The sequence below is a fragment of the Haplochromis burtoni genome, unplaced genomic scaffold (genome assembly GCF_018398535.1).
Source record: "Haplochromis burtoni strain Fernald_Lab_line unplaced genomic scaffold, NCSU_Asbu1 Contig_212, whole genome shotgun sequence".
NCBI classification, from domain to species: domain Eukaryota; kingdom Metazoa; phylum Chordata; class Actinopteri; order Cichliformes; family Cichlidae; genus Haplochromis; species Haplochromis burtoni.
In genome coordinates, this window is record NW_024582573.1 from 140,144 (window position 1) to 160,697 (window position 20,554).

Sequence of the window (20,554 nt, forward strand, 5' to 3'; positions counted from 1 at the left end):
TCATCCTGTTTAAGTAAGACCAGTATAATGAATGGCTTCTTCTAACAGGAGGAAAATAAGCTCTGCTATCTCAGATTTTTCTGAGCGCGTGCAGACACAGCAACGGATGATGGAGGGAGGAAGTGAAAGCAATACAGTCTACTACCAAAAGGAATACTGACACAGACATCTACACTTGATTTAAACTAAAAGTGTAACTGAGTTCATGTTTCACATACATGAGCTGCAGTGTACTGAATGAAGTCTTGCAATGCTAATTGTGCACTATTCAGATATTTTAAGAATAAAAAATGCATCTATAGCTGTTGCAGTTTATTCGCTTGATATTTTAACCCCTTAGCAGTCCTATTAGTCCCCTAAACCATCCAATGTCCCGTGGGCGGTACGTCCGACTGCTAACAGTTTAACTAATGCAGTCTCCTATAGTGAAACAGTCATAACATTTACCAACTACTGATTTGAAGCTTTACATTTCAGAAGATGTGCATGTGCTGTCATGCTATAATTTCATCTCATTAACCTCATGTAAATGCAGGAAGCTGTAAAAGTTTCTGCCTCATGCATTTCAATATGAATTGCACCTCTTTGATCTCTTCCACTATTGCATACAAAGTACTGCACATCTGCAGGTGTGTGTCCTCACCTCCACCCCATTCATTTTTAAAATTAACTCGATCTTTAAACAATGCAATGCAACAACAAGCTTTTCTCTCTAAAAATAATTTCAGTGTTTTAACTACCTGTTAAATGCCTGCTGTAGCAAAGTGGAAAGCTGTCCTGTAGAAAATTATCTGGTACCTAATGTATGTTTCACCTGCTTTGAATGGCTTGTCAAATAAATGCAAAACAGGTGAATAACATCAATTAAAATGAGCAGGATGCAAAATTTAACACGACATGAAGAAAATATTTCCTTAAACAACAGCTTAGCTCATCATTTTAAGGCAACCATTTGACTTTTGTTAAGTGAGCTCAAGTCTTAATGTCTTCATCACAGAAAGTGTGTTTAGAGGGTTTAATGAGCCTGGGATTGACTGCAAATGTGTAGTTTGGACAAGGACCGCAGGCCACTGGGTGTGGTGGGATCAACGGCATAACAAAGAGGACTTCCAAAAAGATGCTCTGCAAGTTTGTACTCTGAGAAGACAGCTTTGACATATGTTAACCATTTTGCCATCAAATTGCGGAAGACCAACCCCTCAATTTCTAATCAGAAAGATGCTGTTTTGTTCTTCTTTTTAAATGTCTATCGTCTGTCAGAAATGTGGTTGCTTCACTTTGTCAGGTGGTGTGTGTATGTGTGCATATTTGTGCATGTGTTCACATGAGTGATGAAGTATTTGGCAACCAAAGAGTGGGTTTAATAATAACTGATATATCCCTGGATGCTTTCAGACCCATTTCCAGCTGGGAGCAGCCTGCCTCCAGACTCCAAAGTGAAAAGCGAAAAGATGAGAGAGAGGGGAGTTAGCAGAAATGATTAAACAGGACCAAGACAGAAAATGAAGAAAGAACATAAGCTGAAGAAGAAGGGAGGGGAAGTGTGAGCTGACATCTGCCTGGCATCCTCTCACCTTGCATGCTCTTTGACCATTCACTCTCCCCCTCCTTCGTTTTTCATAAAGTAGGAGGAAAAATGACATCGCTCATCTGACCAAGGCAAACATCCAAACCACACAAATCTCCCCCAACACCACTGTCTGACACGTCTTTACTTCTCTAAGGCGCTGGGAGCATGTGCGTGCGTGCGTGTGTGTGTGTGTTATAGTCTGAGGATGGTTTTTTTTTTCACAGACCTCTAGTCTCACACTGAGAGATGGTGAGATGAACCCAGTGTGTCTGCCAGGTTTCTACTCACATAGATCTTGAGGCGTATCACACTCTTTAGCTAGCTGGCTCTAGTTGCATGTGTGTATGCGAAAGAGAGAGTGTGTGTGTGTGTGTGTGTATCCACTGGCTTGGGATCCCTGGATACGTTTGACTCTCACACACAACTGACAAAACAGTATAGGACTTTAGACATTGGCACATCCTTTTAAAGATATGCATACACAAATGCAGATACACACAGTGCAAAAGAGAGAACCATAACAGCATGAGCTCCAACAGTGCCTCTTTGACAGATTTAAGTAAATAGCAGCAAACAAGCGATTATTTTTGGCAGACCAGGCAGCAGCCCAATCCAAGAACTAGGGGAGGTCCAATGGGAATGGAGGGAGATGAAATCACATAAACAGATGTGATTAAAGTCAATATCATATGTGTCATTACTCATTCAGACGATGTACTCCTTCACTGGACCATGCTAATACAAAAACAGATGCAAAAGCTCTGCTCTTCACTCCTTGCTGCTACACTCTCTTATTTGGTCTTCTTGTAAAACACGCAGCGGTTCTCAGTCTCCACAGAGTGCAAGGTCTCAGCATCTGGACTACACACAGAAAACAGCGTGGCCGTAATGCCCTGCAGTGACTATGTGCATGCATTTTTCCCTCGTGCACACATGCATTGCAACTACCCACTGGGGAATTCACCGTGTTCATATTTTTTTCTTTCAAATTTGCAACATGAAGCGATGTGAAAGGGCCGCAGGATCTGTGTGGGATCAGCAGCTGACATCGTCAAGTTGACCCGCTATAAGTGGATTTGTAATCCTCGAGTGGATTTAAACTGTGTTTAACGTCCGACCAGTGTGTGCATGAGTCGGGTCTGCACAGCTGCATGTGTTTCCTTTAGTCACTAACTCTTTTGCCCATGTTGCTTTTTGATCATACACCGCTAATCGTATTGCACAGTGGTAATCACGGTGCTTACCTTACAAATGCAGAGGAATTATTAGTGACATACAGCTGGTACAGTTCATTCTGTCGTGTACTTTGGGATAGGCAAATGTGCTATAGCAGTGTGGTGTCGCTACACAAATGTCCCCACATGTGCAACACACAATCACAGGGTGTTCTGGCTGTGCTCAGAGAGGCTAAGCTGCTTTGGCACTGAGATATACTGTCACCAGTCGATTAATCGGTCATTAACAACACTAGACTAGGCCAGAAATCCTAACACCAATATGTCTCCACCACATACAGACTGGTTAGTGCGTGCAGGGTCCGTGCAGGGTCAAAAAACTCCTGGAAAAAAGACTCCTCCACAGTCAACTGACTGTGCCATGACCCTAAGTGGAAGGTCAAGCACAAGTCATCATAGGTAAATCAAATCAAATTCAAATTAGGTACAGATGAACTGCAGTGTAAAATGTGGCACAAATGGAGCTGCAGGTGACAGAATAAACACCAAGAGCCAATGCAATGGTGTAACAAGGGAGCAGGAAGTGAGAATGCTACAGCTAAAAATGTATATCTGAACCTATATATAGTTTGTATCGCTACCCTAATGTTTACAACTGGTTCATCATTTCCCACAGAGGCAATTCTGAGATCGTTTTATTTTTAAACTTCATTAATTAATGTCATTAAACTGATCTTAACAAGCTGATTCTTATTTTAAAAACTCAGCAACAAATTCAAATCAACAAAATCTTTCTCTAGTGATGATGATAACTGACCAAACAAGGTGATGATTTCAGAGTTCAGTTAGAACAGGTAAAGTTACTAAATCTTCATATGCACCCAGCCGCCAACAAAGCCAAACTTTGTCTGTGAAGGTTCTTTAAAGCCAAACTTTACAGATCAAGGTGCTGTAAGATAAATTAAAAAGGATTTTGTATCAGACCGCCTTCTAGAATTGCACAGGATGAAGTCAATAGGCTTAAATCCGGGGAACATTTTCTCATGTTTGTTTACTAAAAGGCTCATGGATCAGTAAGTTAAGTCAAGGTAGGACTGTAGGAAAAAAACTGCTACATAAGAAAAAATAGGTTAAAATAAAGTCTAATTCTGTACCAGGTGCTCCTGGGCTTAAGAAGGAGGACATAATCTAATTAGTTCTATTAAAACTATTTAAGGACCTAAATATGACATTTCTAAGTCTATGCTGCAATGATAAGGGTTGGCAGAGACAATTTTAGTAAAGCCCAATTCTGAGTCTGCACAGATATCACAGGAAGTTGCAGTTAAGTCAGGAGGCCAAAATAAGAGATAAGAGACTTGATAATGCGTATCAGCAAAAGTAAGTTTAACAGAAAGACATATTAGGATGTTTTACAAAATTAGGAGTACACAGCAAGATTTTCTTTGCCTAGATGCTTGAATCTTGTTCCTCTGGGACTCTGGCAATTTATTGCCTAACAATCTAGTGGTCCAATATACAACTTCAGGATGACCAATAATTAGGCAATCAGCACGATGGGCAGGATTAACACCAGGGTCAAGGTTTATCAAGCTGCGTGCTGTGATAGCGATGTTTTAAATGAAAAGGGATTGCTTGTTTTTCCCATTGCTTCGCTTCACTCCCACAAAACCAGCATGTTGTTGTGGCTGAGCATCAGATTGGAGCTGATATGCTAGATTCAGGCTGATACGCTGGTGACTAGCAAAATCTAATTCCCTCACCCAGTTAGCCAAGGAGATTAGAGGAGTTCCTATTTCAATGTTAGTTTGAGGATAGCAATAGCAAAGTGCAATACTTTGGCAATTCTGTCTCATAACAGGGTAATATCACACCTTGGGGTAGTCTGCAATTTAGTTAACATGAGGCTGGCTTTGTTAATTCTACAAAGCTTTCCTGCAATTAGTAAAATTTATGTTAGCAAATTTGCAAAAACATCTGCCCATTTAGGTTTTCTGTTGTGATGTTTATTGGTTTTTGTTCTTTTCCAGAATGATTTCCTCGTATGAGAGACAATAAATTGCCCTACCTTACCTTATCTTATCTCATCTTATCTTAAAATGGACAGAGATGAGCTTTGGTAGTTGGCAGTAGCACTGACAGTGCCACCCAGACAAAGCCCTCAGGGAAAACATTTACTGGCCCCTCACTAACACCTGCTGTGTGTGTGTGTGTGTGTGTGTGTGTGTGTGTGTGTGTGTGTGTGTGTGTGTGTGTGTGTTAGTGAGAGACATAAAGTGTGATTGTGTGTGTGCTTATGTGTGTATTAGAGTGTACATTTATTGGCCCCCTGCTGCCACCTCTGGGGAGGAGTTGTCCAAGTGCTGAGTGACACACGCTGTTTAGTGTCTTAATGGAGGGAGAGGAGGGGCAGCCAAACCACAGCCTCCAGACTGGGAACTTAGAGCCTGTAATTATGGAGAGATGTTAAAGTTGCTCTGTGCGTGCACGTGTGTGAGAAAGAAGGAAAAGCAGAGACGTAGAAAGATTTGTTACAACCCTTTCTCGCCCAGTAAAAATTGGACCCCAGGTGTGCGCGTGAGTGGATCTCTCCATCTTTGTTATATGTGACTGTATGTATGTGCAATTTTTTTTCCCACTGCGACTGTCACAGTCATGTGATTCCTGCTCCTCCAGCTGTGGTCACACACACACACACACACACACACACTCAGAAAAAGAAGAAGAAATGAAAGTTGTTAGGAACTGGAGCTGCGTTCAATTAGGGTAACCACATATTTACAAACAGTGGGGGAAAGCTGCCTCTCTGTGACTCATCAGCCAAGCGGCACACTTGCACTTTTGACTTCGGGCCTGCCTCTCCCAACTGCACAGCTAAGAGCGAGGGAGGGAAAGAACAGAGGGATGAAGGGAGATGACAGGGTGTGGACAGAATGAAAAACACACACATGCATTCTGGCTGTACATGTGTGAGCAACCGCATAAATAAATACATATGGGCGCATACAAACACTTGCGCAAATTAAATGAGCTCATTTAAACTCCTGTGGTGTGAACAAACGCTAGAACCGGCCTACTTTTAGACACTGACTGATGATCTTTAAACAGAAAACACAAACACTGGTTGGGAAAGGTCCCTGTAGGGCATAAAGTTGCCAATTTATAAATTAGATTATGAAAAAAAAAAAGAGCATTGAATAATAGTCTGGATGAAGACCTCTAGTGACATGTCACATAGTCTGTCTACATTATGAGCAAAATAATGGGCTTGCAATAGTAGCATAAAGCATCGCACTCAGTTGGTCCAAGAGATTTTTGGTTTAGGTTCAAAACATTTTACCTGTTCCTGCAACCTGCTTCCAAGCCTCCAACCAAAAACGGAAAGGTCTGGATAATGTTGCACTTGATCTTACAGGGATAATATTCAGACTCTGGGTTTTCACCACATGCCTGCAACCACATCCATCTGAGCATTTCTCATCTCAATATAAACTATAGTTTTTTTGTCTTTGTGGACACAAAGTACATCAATTCTTCATGCTCATACATTGCAGCTCCGAAGCACACAGATGTGCCCCTTTCCCAGGTCTAAGGGGGTGTTGTCAAAACCTGCTAATGTGCATGTGGCAAACATGGGAGCACATCAAAGCCTTGGCCTTGTTTTTTCTTTTTTGGCTGTCAGCGCTTTGAGAGAGCAAACTGAGGCACAAGGCCCTCAGTGTGAGGGCTGTTTGTCTTGACTTGACCTTGGTGTGTCTGCATGCGTGTGTGCACGAGTGCATGTGTGTGCACGCATCTGTGTGGTGCACCACATCAAAGAACGATGGAGTGGCTCAGTTGTTATGACCTCTGACCCTGGCATGCTCCGAGACAGAGGGAGGGTAGAGGAGGTGGAAGGGAAAAAAAAGACACAGTTAAACATGCTCACGCACACAAGGAAAAAGGGTGGGATTACTAAATGCGCAACAGCTAGAAAAACAACCACAGACAGAGACCTAGCAATTTGTCTTGTTAACTTTTATTGGGACCTGTGAGCTGGGGCAAGTAAATCCTTATATGCTCACACACTAAAATGGTCACACTCACACATCCATGCATGACTGCATACTGTTCTGAGGTGCATCCCATCCTCCATCCCGTTGAACCTATATGAATTTGTATTTCACTGTCCTTCACTCAATCCAATGAGAATGTTTAAAACGATTTTCATTTGACTTTGGTATGAATGAACGCGGAGTACAGAGTTTCTTGTCCCTTGGATGAGAACTTTATCTCTCTGCTTTTTCATCATTTGTGCATGAAATGAAGTCTTCAAAGGTGATCTAGCCTCTACATCTTTCATGCATTTATTTTTAGCCTCTGGCGGATATAACCTAAATCCTTGACAAAACATCAAACACTGGCTTAGCATGTGTATGCATGGCGTATGAGTCACTGGATCAGTGTATGTGTGAGTGTGTTTTAACATGTTTTTCCAACCTGCAGTAAATGAGTCATTCACTTTGTGCGTAACTGTAGACGCACATGTCTATACGTGTGTATTTCCTCTGTGTGTGTGTGTGTGTGTGTGTGTGCGCGCTCGTGCAAGTTTGTGTCACAGCTGCAATAACTTACAGCTCCTTGCATTTCAGCTATTCTGTCACGGTCCATTTTAATGGTCCTTCTACACACATAAACTAATGAAAACAATTCTACATACTGCTCATTTGAAAACAAGAACATCCCTTCTAATGACGGCTGCGGAGAACTGTGGTATAAACTTTGTGGCTGATTACTGTTCTGCGCTGTCAGCAACTGCTACAAACTAGAGACCATCTTGCGATGGGATCACATCAGCCCCGCTGTCGGCTCTAGAGGTGACGTCTTCTGCAGGTGCTGACAGCACGAATCTTTCTACAAGTGCAGGCATGTGTGTGAGCTAGGCATTCTGTGTGATTGTACTCTATATATGCTCACGCACATATATGACTTTGTGTTTGCCTCCCTTTGTGCGTATATAAAACGACCCTTGACAGCCATTGGGGGCAGCGGTGGTGCGGCCGGTGTGTTTGCCTTGGCAGCGATTCAGCATTCCACATTCCTCTGTGATATTCAGTACTGTGACCTCAGGAAACCCGCCCTGCAGAGAAGCTTGCTCTCTCTCTCTCTCTCTCTCTCTCACATTCCCCCTCTCTTTGCAGCCTCTCTCTTCCTCTTGCCACCTCCCCAATTCTCTCTGTTTTTGTCCTTTCCGCCCTCTCTCTCTCTACCACTCCGCCCTCTTTTCATATCTGAGCTTGGGAAATCATGCGTCACCCCCACCCCCCCAAAACCCTCATTTTATTTTCCCTCCTTGAGTTTCGAAAACTTTCTCCACAACATTACTGACAGAGGTCCCCTGACGAGGCACCTTTCTCAGTACTCCCAGTCTGAACACACATCTTGTTGCTATCATGAAAAAGTCACAACACTGTCCTGGTCACTTAATGTATCACTCAGATGCATATTTTTCCTTTATTAGGAACTCCCTCTGCATTCACAGTACAGCAGTCTGGACAGGAGTTACTCCCTCCATATCCTTCCCTCCCCTTAATTCCAAGCCATTAAATTCTACATCTAGGCTCTTCGTATGTATAACAAAAAAAACCCCGAACTGATTAGAAAACTGTATCTGTGCTATCCTTTCATGAGACTGGCTGTTCTTCTGATCTCCTTTCCTATCACAAACTTTTTTTTGTGCCTATCGCATGTCTCAACAAACTCCTCCTCTGACTCCTCCCTCTTTTCTTTTAGACATGCCCACGTGCCCAGAGACATTTCACCTGAGATGACCCTACGCCCGGGGCAAGGCGGTTCCTCCTCCCTCTCTGCATGCCTCCCTCCTTCCTCTCCCTCTTAGCTTGGGCTGTAAACTACTAGACATACTTAAAACACATGGCCACCACACCTGCCACCATAAGGTAACAGGATGAGACAAAGACAAAGAAGAAATGGAAGTATGCTGAGCCATTTACAGTAAAGAAATACCACTATCAACAGGCTATAGAGGCACAAAGTCACCTAGTAGTTAAAAGTAAAACTTATTTTAAGGCTGCAAATTTAAATAACGCCAGACAGTAAAAGACTAACAGATAAACACTAATCCTGAAGAAAGCTATTATAAAGTTAAACTGATACAAAAATCAAAGATAAACAAAAGTTCAGTGAAGCACCACGTTTTTATTGTTTAAACTTTAGCGCAAGTTAAAATCCAACAGAAGCTGTGAAAGGCTAATCATTGCAGACATTCCCCATGTTACACTGTAGCTATCCACTGAGCGTGGCGTGTGTGCTGTGTGGCTGACCTACATACAGCAGAGTGGAGAGGAGCAGGGGTGAACTGAGGTAAAAGGGTGGAGCAGGCAGCCAACTACCTTATCTCCCTGTATCTCTGACACTTTCTTCAGTCTCAAGTGTACCTTAATATGGCCTGATGTGTAGCAACAACCTTTGTCATAAAAAGTAATCACGTCAGTGAAAGGCTAAGAGGAAGCAAAATAGACAGAAAGGCCAACCAACTTCCATTAATATATTATACACTTGTGTATGTATTTATGGAGGAATGAAGGCAAAGCACAAGCGCATAAATTTATGAAGTTAACAATGTTTTATGAGTGTCTGCAGGTGTGCGCATATATTAAAGCATTACTAAGTAAGTCGGGGGTTTCTGAAAGTTTTAAAACTTTGCATGAACGCAGTTAACAGAGAGGACCAGGGACACGTGCATGTCCATATGTGTGTTTGTGGGTGAATGTGTGTGTGTGTCGGAGTGACTGTGAATAGGTACATGTGTGTCTGTGTGTTTGCAAGACCATGAACGTGCGTATGTGTGTGTTTCGGATTAAGAGCTTCACCCCTGGACCTCGAAATTAGATAGGGGATTAGTGGGACACATCCGCCACCTGGCATTTTAAGCCCCACAATTACAACAACAACTTTTAATCAAAAACAGCCACATATGTGTTACATACAGTCAGAACTCAGCAACTTGCATATTTTTCTCCTTGTGTTAAAATCTCTTGGGCTGTCATTGAACTGACCCTGCCATAACAACAGGCCACATGGAGGGCAGCTGAATGCTACAGTTTTTAGTCTGATCATGACCCATTGTATTAATAGGGATCAGCCTAGATTGGGACTTGTTAGCACTGCACACTATGCAAGGATTTAGCATTCAAAGTGACTTTTACTTGGCACAAGGCACGGAGAAAAGATGTGAAGCAACTGCTGCTAGGCCAGGAGGTAGCTTCCCATTATCACCTGTGCAAGGTATTCACGAACCAAAGATCATGGCTCTATGCTAGGGTTTACTAATAATGTGATACTCCACTGAACTCCTGTAAAAATTCTTTACTCCTGTTGCAGTGCTCAGAGGGGTCAAAGATTGGGGTTGGTTACAGAGTAACACCTCTGGAGCTGCTGGGTATTCAGTGTCTTGTTCAAGGCCATTTTAACAGGTTGGGTGATTGCTGGGCACCAGAGCTTTAATCTAACTTACTAAGCCACACCACTGTTATTCAAACGCATGGTGACAATACAGCTAAAGGCAAGCCTCGACGGTGACATGCTGTCAAATACTTTAATCATTAAATAAATTAAAAATAACCGTGATCTTGCACCAACATCAACATATGCATGCTTAACATGTATGAACTGTTTTAAACTCACATCCATAGCCTTCGAGGCTCTAATTGTTCCAAGGATGTTAGACTAGTAAAGAGCAGTGGTTTTTACTCTGTATAGACACATTATGTCATAGAATTAAAAAGCAGGAAGGGCCACGAAACCCTTGAAAACTCTGCTCCAGTTCATGGCCAGCGCACAGTGGGGAGGAAGACACAGCGGGTTAGCAATCAAGCTAAACACAAACAGCAACCAGGCACCATGAAAGGAAAAGAAATCATGTCATTTTTTCCATGTACACCTCCAGTTAAACATGTTAATACACATATACAAAAGTTTCTCTGTGTTTAAGAGACAAATTAGACCCACTAAGTGAAAGAGAGTGTGGAAAGAAAAAATGAGCCTGTATACCAAGATGTGTTGCCAATATGCCAACAACCAAGAGTACCACGTGAATAATATGGTAAGGTAAAATATACTTTCCAATCTTCACTACATAAACTAAAAATGTACTCTTGATTTTGAGTAAGTGTAATTCAGAGAGCAATGAAGAAAAAACAAAACGACATGAAGCCAACGCGAAGAGTAAGCCAAAATAAAAAGTCTAATCAAATGAAAACAAAGGAGGGAGCAAAGAGAAGGAAGCAAGGTTCTGCATTTTTTCTTTATTAACAAGCTGAGTTTCCATCCAAAATCTCAGATAGCAATCAACTACAAATTAGGACCAGATTTCTTTAATTGACCATCATGTCACCTTAAAAGATGGAGTGCCATCTTGATTTACCACTACTTTCTAAGAAGGTGACAGGAAAAAAGGGAAACTGGGGAAAGGAGAAACATGAGACAGAAGAGATTAAGGAAACTGAATAATTTGCCTGAAAGAAAAAAATGAACAGACAATGCTAAAACAGAGAACTTGAGATGGAAACAGCGAGAGACAGAGGGAATAGGAGAGAGGGGTGTAATTGCAGGAAAAAGGGGCTCATTAGCCCGTCACTATCCTCAATCTAACCCTCAATTTAAGGTCAGGGAAGAGAAAGAGACTACAGAAAATGAGAGAATCAGAAAAGGAAGGAGGAATTTAACAATAATTCATCTGCAGTTTATACAGTGTTAAATGATTCACTGTCAAACTTTTCTTTCTCTGTTAAACTTTCTACCTCTGGCCCCTTTACACCAGCTGGCAGCTCTGAGCGCGCATGCTGCACCGTCATGCATCACACATCATATCTCCTTACACACCTCGCGTGACGAATGCACCGTCTCTCTGGCCCGTCTGAACTCACTTAGGAGTAAGGAAGAAACGCTGACTTTGTTCTCAAAGAGAGAGGAAAATCGAGATAAAAGAGTGGTGTAAAATATAAAAGACCCAGTCAAAGAGATTTAATACCAAGCTGTACCCAAACTGCCCAGAAGTCCCTCTAGTAAAGTACTTCTGAACCCCGGACCAGGTAAATTGTAAACTGGTATTTTCATCAAGTGGAGCCCAACTGTTAACAGTGATTGGCCCAAGGCAACTTAGGGATACTGACTCACAGTTTAGGAAAGCAGGGTGATGAGATATCCATTCCTTCCCTGCAGAGCCAATGTGTTGCCCTACCCTTAACTACTCTGTGCAGTTTAGAGCTGGAATGTAGTGCATGGAGAGCACTCAGAGTGGCTACAAAGTCTCCAAATGGAGTGCTGCCTAAACTGCTTTTTCTAGTCATAATTTTAAGCGATTAGTCACTTTTCCGCAGCTACTTTTAGCTTCTGAACATGTTCTGGATGTAGCTTTAATTGGGTGAACCTCTGAAATGTGCTTTAACTGTAGTCCAAACTCTATAGGTGCACCACAAAAAAAAGAGCATCACAGTTACTCTGAAGTGGTTATATATAGAAACTATACAGGGCTTCATATAGTCCTGAAAAGTGTTACCACTTACGATGCTCTAAGTCAGCAGGCCTTGCATTGTTTACAGTGCCACAGCAGGAATGCCTCGCTGGATAAAGCTGAGGTAAGAATAAGCACCGCACGAATCCCTACTGTACCAGACTACCCACTGACTAGGTTTCAGCAGTTTGCGCTTGGCCTGTGTGTATGTGTGTGTTTGAAGGAAAAAAGGTGGGTGGATGCACCAGGTGCCAATCCATGCAAAGAGAAAATGTGCCCAAAGTGTTGCAGGATTTCCACTGTCTGGAAAAAGCACAAATAAATACAACCATTCACAAGTGTCCTTTTCTATTTAGCATACAATCTGGATCGCACTAACATTATCATCCCATTAAGTACGAACAGTCTGTGTGTCACCTATTTGTTTTGTTTGCAATTAAACAGGATAAAACAGATGACTGTACAGACAAAGCCATGCACTTACACAGAAGCATACAGTCACACACTTTGTGGAGGAGAAAAAAATTGCAATCTGAAAAGAAAAACAAGAACTAAACAATATACCATCATGTTTTAATTTCATTTGTCGTTCGAATTGTTGGGCCACTGATGGTTGTCGGCATCAGTCATAAAACCATATTGCCTCAACAGATGCATGATGATGTACACAGATCATAATCATGCATTTATAGATCATACACGTGCTTTGGCAACACATGCGGAGCCAAATATGTGCAGCTGAATGTTTACACACCCCAAGAGAAGAGCATTGTTTAAATAAATGTATATACTCATATATTACACACTGAAAACGCATCTCTATACCATCTTTCTCCCTCTCACTCTCTCGTCTCTCTCCCTGTTTTCTTTCATGTGGGAGGCAGCAATGGGCACCCAGCCATGCCACATCAATATGCGTACTGGTGAAACGCTTCCCCTGCTTCCCCCACGTTGCAGTTGCCGAGGCCTGCAGCAGTTGAAGCGGCAGCTACTGTCACCGGATATGGCAGGTCATGTTAGCTAGTAGTTAGTTAAAGGAGGTTAGCGAGCTAGCACTCCCACTGAGGCAGGCCACAACCGGGCTGGCCTTGTCGCAGCAACCTGCCGTGGTGACAGCCCACTGACGCAGACAACGCCAGCCAGTGCCACCCTGAAGGCACCTTGGATTGCACCCAGGCAAGGTTCCCTGGGAGCCCGGGTTGCCATGGTGGCAGCCGAATTTGGGTCCAATAAACGTGAGGGGAGCAGGCGGTGGACTGGGGAGGGGGACTTTGGGGTGGCAAGAAAGGGGACAGAGAGAAGGGGGGATTTCTGACTAAAAAAACAAACGAAAAAAAACCATACCAGTCAGTGTAGAAAAACATATTAATGGAAGGACATTAAAATTAAAACATTCATCCCCTAAAAATAAGACAGACGGCAACAGAGAAACTGCGGTACTGTGTGTGGTGGATGCTGCTGCCACCTACACAAAGGGTTTTTAAGAGTCTCTTAACATTGTCAATGACAAGATGAAAGTACTGCATGTCTTCCACTGCTCCGAGGTTGTAAATGAAAAGTATAAAGCTCAGCTGTCAGATCACTCAAGTTGCAAAGTGACAGATGCACTTCTCGCGTCTTACTGCACAAGGCCGCGACTATAAACAAGACGTGCTCTTAACAATTACAGGCAAGTTTAAAAGAGTCGGAGTTGTTAACAGTCACACTCAAGTGTAACACAATTAAACATAAACCAAATAAAAGCTTTTAAAAGACGCCCCTCACTTGGCTTCCCGCTCCGCTCTTTCAATTACAATTCACTAAGTGGTTGGAGGTGACTTAACCCTGATCTTCGTGTTCATAAATTCATCTCCTCTTAATGAGAAAGTTTTCACAACAGAAATGCGCCATAGGACTTTTTAGCAGTTAGTTTACACCTGGCTCCCTTGGCCGACGGGCCGACGAGCTGAATTATAAACAGCTGAAACAGAGAGCGAAGCATAATACCTTGCTGTGGCCAGTTCACCATGGTGTCCCTGAGACCCCAAAACTCTTCTCCTTCCAAACTCTGAATCTAAAAAAAGACGCCTGCTTGGCTCATAGTACTGTAAATCATGCAAAGTAGAGCATAGTGCTTGGTCTGGAAAAAATAACCATGTATAATGAGCAGACATATGCACATATGCACTCTCACACATATGCACGCCTGTGCTTACACACATAAACGTTGCCAAAAGAACCCCCCACCACCACCCACTACACTGCTTTGTACTAGACACACAAACACACACCGTCTTTAGTCCTTAATTCTAACCCCTGAAAACACCATCCTTTCCTGAATCCATGGTAGTGATAAAGAACAAACACACATACAAAAAACAAAACACTATCTCTGCCCCCATCTTACTCCACTCGCTGAGACTCTGTCCACTTTCCACCTGCTCTGCACACCCCTCCAAGCTCGCTCAAACTCAAACGTGAACACGCACACATAGACACACACACACACTAATGCCATTTCACTCCAAACTCATCCTGTTATCTAAACAAGCGCCGTCCTCTCGTCAGCGTCAGTGGGTTCCTTTCTCTGTCTCCTCAGAGAAAAGAGAGACTCTCCTGTTCACAGATGAATGGGGTCTTTTGATGAAGCGCCGAGCCTTGTTTACCGCCACTCCATTTATTTACCGGCCTGTTTTTCAAGTCGTCATTGAGGGACACTCTACCAAAACACCCCCCGCGTCAACCGCCTTTCCCCAACAAACCGCATCCTCATCCACCAGCCCCCTCCATCTCATCCTCCCCTTAACTACACCCCCTATATGCTCAACATAAATACAAAATATACACACTATGCCTGCTCCCAATTCCATGTTGTTCCCTATCCCGTTTCATCCCGCTTTCTTCTCTATGTCTAGTGTCCTAGATCTGTGTCCAAACTGATTTGAAGCTTACTCGCTTACACAGACGCATGCCAAATTTGATTCTCTGCATTTTGCTGTGCTTCTCGGCTAGCTCACTTATTCACCCCCACCCCCCTCCACCCCACTTTCTGTCTTCTCTAAACTGCTCTCCTTCTCACGGTGTAACAAACATCAAATGAAGCCTTCATGAAGTGTTTTTTCCTCCAAACATCTAAGAGTGGCTTTTTCGGAAAGACGGACCATCTCAGTGTGATGATGTTTTAACCAGAAAATAATAAGCAACCAAATTAAATAATGAGTTAAGCAAATATCATAAAGTGAAAGGACTACATTTATCCAGAAGGGAAACTAAACTGCAATCCAGCCTGACTGCATACACAAAAATACTTTGACTGACAAATAAACAAATGTAAAAATAAACTAAGGCATTACATACTAACCATAAAGAGTGTTGAAGGTTTTTCTGTAATTTGAAATATAAAAAAATGACTGGTGACAAAACATCTTTGGCCACTAAAAAAAAAAAATCAAGGTTCAAAGCCTCCACATGTGTGATGGCCTGCTTTCATTAAAACTGAGAAAAATGGTCCTATTGAGTGCTAAAATGTTTGTGCTTACAAGTTATTTTACATTTTTTTGTAGCTGCAAATAGAAGTCCAGGGTGTTAATGAGGCTAAGGGAGGGCATTCATTTGAACCTTAAAGAGGAATAAAAGAAAAGCGGAACAAGCGAAGGAAAGAAAAGAGAAGAAAGAGAGGATCAGAGGGAGGAGGTTGGCAGGGAATATCATGAAAATTTGGCGTCTTCCATGCAGGGAGATAGCATCGTGCCAAAAGCGACCGCCGACACAACTCCTCTCACTTTCAACATTAGACTCCTTTGCCGTGTTAAATTCGCCCACATAATAATTTCATTATTCTTCAACCCACATGTGCAAAATAAAATGAAATAGATGATATTTTTATTTCTTTTTTCTAAATCGGTACTGACCCAACTTTTAATTCAACAAAACAAACTCAGCAAAACCGCTTCTCTTAAGAAAAATAACTATGCGGGGAAAAATTTAATAAAAACAACAGAAACATAAGTAATAGTGCCTTGGATTTAAAATACAGTACTGAGGTACTTATTATAGCACGCCTATTGCTGTGTGGCACTGAATACTGCCATTAGCCAGACTCAGCAGCCTTTGCCAGGGCCTCGCTGTGAGTGCAGCCCGGTGAATAAGCCGTGTTCCCTGGCTCTCCCTCCTTTCTGGCTGGCCTGTCTGAGATTGAGCATTGGCCATAGCGCTCTTTCTCCTGCTCCTTCTCCTCCTCTTCCTCCTCCTCTCTGTCTCTCTGAGGTCGGGAAACCCTCCTGAGTGGGTATATGGTTTTTGGGGACAGACACATTTCATGGTTGGCGCCGCTACAAAAGCCTGAAAAGAGACCCGGCACTGGGAAGACACAGTATTAATACAGACAATACCTCCCCCTCGCTGCTTCTGACTCTCTTTTTTCTCAATAACCTCTTTCTTTTCATCTCTTTTTCTTGCCCCCCCCCCTTCTTTTTTTACACTTTAGTTTTTCTCCTAATAAAAAATGTTAAAAAGCCCACTCAGCTCAAGTAAAGAATGCAGTTTTTATCACTGCATGGCGTGGCTTAGCCTACACCCATTTTTATTTAACAAACGTTACTGTGTTTTAATGTGCAATTAAATCTCAACAGTAGGTATTAGACTAGGCTCGGCAGCGTGTGAAAACACTCGTCTTTTCTTTCAAATAAACAAAAAACTGCTAAGCATGTATTACATGCCAGTCTGAAGAGTAATTTAGGCGGAAAAATAGCAACAATGTGTTACATTATTAAATTAGTGAAAATAATAAAGATACATTTACTTTAATTTGCATAATGTATTTCAAGATATTATTTTGAACACATCACCACTGGGCCAAAATTTAAATTAAAGGTTAATTTAATTTGTGGAAATCTAAAATTGTGTAGTTGTAAATATAAATTGAGCACTGCAATAAATTAAAATACTATAAGGAAAAAAAGATATGCACAATTAGTATCCAAAGAAATGTAAATTGTTTAATTTGAGACGTTTTTTCCCCTAATCATGAAAACCACAGAACGCTGAAATGCTGAAAATTTCCTTTTGCTTTTCTGCTGCTCTACCTGCTTTGCGTTTACGCTGCAGTGCTTCTTCTCATGGGGAGCAGAAAAAAAGTCTGACAGCTGGGTTCATTCAAAAAGACACAGGGCATCTGAGAAAAACCAGTAAAAGAGCCAAATAGCACAAACTGTCTTATTTGTCTCCTCCACCATAGTGATGGCCTCCCAATTTCACTGGAATAATCTATTTACCGCATATCTCCGACACTGAAACTCTTCACACAAAAGGAAACAGATGCGGGTAGACCAGAATTGTTCATGGGTTTTACTCTCTCCCGAGTCAGGCACAGCCAAAGAAATGGAGGCTTATGATCGTTATGTAAAACCAAAAAAAGCGGAGAGCTTTTCTAGGACAAAAGGCACCGTATCAAGGAGCATGCCAGTTGTCACTGGTCAATTTAATGGGACACCAAACACAACAACATTGTCTTTGACTCGCCTTTCTCGTGTTTTTTTGTTTTTCTAATTTTCCCTCGAGTCAGCTTGTGTCATCATGGTCTCATGAGATAAATGCAGACCCTGCGGTTTTGGATCAATCTATGTGCGTCTGTGACACCCCAATGTTAGCCTCGCGTCTGTGTATGTGTGCGCGTGTTTTGGAACGAATGAGTACACAACAGGGCTTTGGCTAGACGGATAGCAATAGCTATCCAAATACACAGACTTTTTTCTGAAGCCAAGAATAGTGTGAGAAGACTCCCTCTCACTCGGCCTCTCTAATGTGACGGGGCTCTCCCTGCGTCTTAACCCTTTAGATTTGATACATAGCCACCTCAACGCGTCCCTGAGGCCAGACAGAAAGGCAGAGATGTGCAAAAGACCCGACTAAACGAGAGTCATCAGTAAACATTTGCTGATGCCAAAGCTGCTCTGCATGTGGAGAGCTTTTCTTAGCCGACGTGGGCCCTGTTCCCACCACACACACAACAGAAAAGCCTCAGACCTAACCGACCCCCCCTCCCGAGTGTCAAGATTTCATTTAATCAAAACTTCACTGCTGACGGCCATCCTAAGCTGTGCTTGCACACAAGGATAGTCCACTCAAACCTTGTGATGTCATGGGAGTCTGAGAGGAGATCCAGGAAGTAATTAACAACAGATTATTTTCACAGGGAAAAAACAACGAGCTATGGGGAAAAGAAGACCTGTGGAATCCATCAGAGCATTCCTTTAACTTTTAAGATGTCACAAACAATTCACGTGATTCCTGAGTGTCAGGATTCCTTTCTCTTTTTCTCTCCCTTTCCTGTTACTACATTTTTTCACCTTTTTTCCTCACACATTTAATTACCTTTTTCATCCCCATAAACTCTAGAGTTTTGCGTAGTGATGAACGCAAGTAGGGTTTTATTTGTGAATCCTAGCTGTGGTCAGCGAATTGGCGGGGGGGCTGGCCACAACACTAAGGCTTCTCTGGGCTTTCTCACAGCAATGTCCAAGGCATGACTACTGCTATAGTGAGAGAGAGGCGGGATCTGGCACTACAGAGCGTGGAGTGTGGAGCGGTCATGGCAGAAATGGCACGGCGAGCACATTTCACACCTCCCTCAGAGTGACTGCAAATTTCCTGTACTGCACTTTTGATTGGAAACACATTTGAAACATCTTTTCATGATCACACTTACGGCGTACAAAAGAAAAAGGGGGAAAAAAAATAAAACGCTGGAAGAATGCTTTCCAAGCTATGACTAAGTGCATAGAGCTAACTTTGGACCTGACAAATGTTTTTTTTAATCTTCTATTTTTCCAACCTCGAATAAATCAGAAATGTGCTGAGTTTAATCTAAAACAGCCCAAAGATTATAAATCAAATAGTCCACTGAATACTGTGAGGAGGAGCAATAACTTCTCCTCAGATGGTGTACAGCTGCAGCCACCTATGCAGTAGTCAGAGTAACAGAAGTGAGAACTACATCCAGGCTAGTACGGTGAAGTACGTGTAAGCCTATCCAAAGCGCTCCATTCATGGGTTATCAACTGGACACTGGCAGTGTTCGGTGCTCTGGCAGACCCTTGGCACTTCCGGGCCAAGAGATCACTATCTCCATTATAATATACCAGTCACTCACTCTTAATAAACACTAAAAATACACTACTCACTGTACTGCACCACAGCCCCTCTTTCCCTCTCATCTATTTCTCTGCCAGCATTTCAGTTACAAAGTCATTCAGTTTCAAAGACATGTTGCTCTGTCTGCTTTTTTTTTTTACTCTTTATCTGAGGTGCCTGAAAACAGGCGGAGAAGGTTTTGTATTGTGGCATCGTGGTTTGTTCTGTTACGGCTGCGGTGTGTTATGCTCTGTAACAGAGAGGATCTCAAAGGCTGGCTGGCTGCAGAACAGTCTGAGAAAGCCTGACGGCAAGCCCAGAGATTCCCCGTGGCAGCTTTTGCCACTCTGTCATAAACAAAACACAAGACGTCTTTCTCTTCTTCCCACACCAACGGGGCCCGGGTGCTGCCAAACAGAACAATCACTATTGTAGCCTCTTCTGCTTCCCAACGTGCTCTCTCTCCCTCACTCTCTCTCCGAGTCTCCTACAATATAAACAAAAGAGATCAGCGGAGGCTTTACCTCTGTGAGAGCAACAATGAAGGCGATGTTTAAGGAGACAAAACAAAAGTGTGCACGGGATCAAAGAGGAGCGAGGAAGACAGAGATGCTAAAGACCGACAAAATACAAACCAAACAAAAACAAACAATGAGCACATCTTGTCATTCACTGTGCAAGTGAGTGGAAAAGGAAAACACACAACCACACATCACTGTAACAGATGAGTGCAACAGAGAAACGGAAGGCCTTGATGCCCATTTCCTAAATGTGAGTTAAAAGCAAAGGAAAGACAAGTGTGCTTTCTACACCAAGTTTGCACTTGGTGTAGACCCCAAAGCAGCTCTCCAACAAGGCCTTAAAGTGAAAATCGGTTCTTTGGAATAAGATAAAAGTGCTGAGGCACACTATTGTATAATTATATATTGTATTAGTCAGATAAGATAAGACAAAGTATCCAGTAAGCCGACATTATGAATGGGCAGCGCACGGGGAAGGGCCTCCAAGTAGTCACGTGTTTTACTATACTGTTGTAAAACTAAGAGCTGCAGTGATGAATACATGCCAAGAACCCGAAAATTGGACGGCTGACGTCATCAGTACAGGTAAAGGAAATTTAGTGCAATTCAATTACATTTGTGTGTATGGACACATCAGAACATCTGTAGCAACCTTTACTCACTA

General features: G+C 42.5%; 1 protein-coding gene across 13 annotated transcripts in view; it reads right to left on the reverse strand.

Moving 5' to 3' along the window:
* LOC102303476 (nuclear factor 1 X-type) overlaps positions 1-20,554 on the reverse strand; it is a 112,053-nt gene that overhangs the window by 54,043 nt on the left and 37,456 nt on the right. Inside the window, exon 4 of one of the 13 annotated variants that reach the window (XM_042226454.1) lies at positions 1,776-19,856. The exons of the other annotated variants lie outside the window; for them this stretch is intronic. Coding sequence (XP_042082388.1) covers positions 19,837-19,856 — 20 coding nt within the window. The 3' untranslated portion in view covers positions 1,776-19,836. Of the gene's footprint in view, positions 1-1,775; positions 19,857-20,554 lie in introns of those variants that run through there. 13 annotated transcript variants of the gene reach the window in all.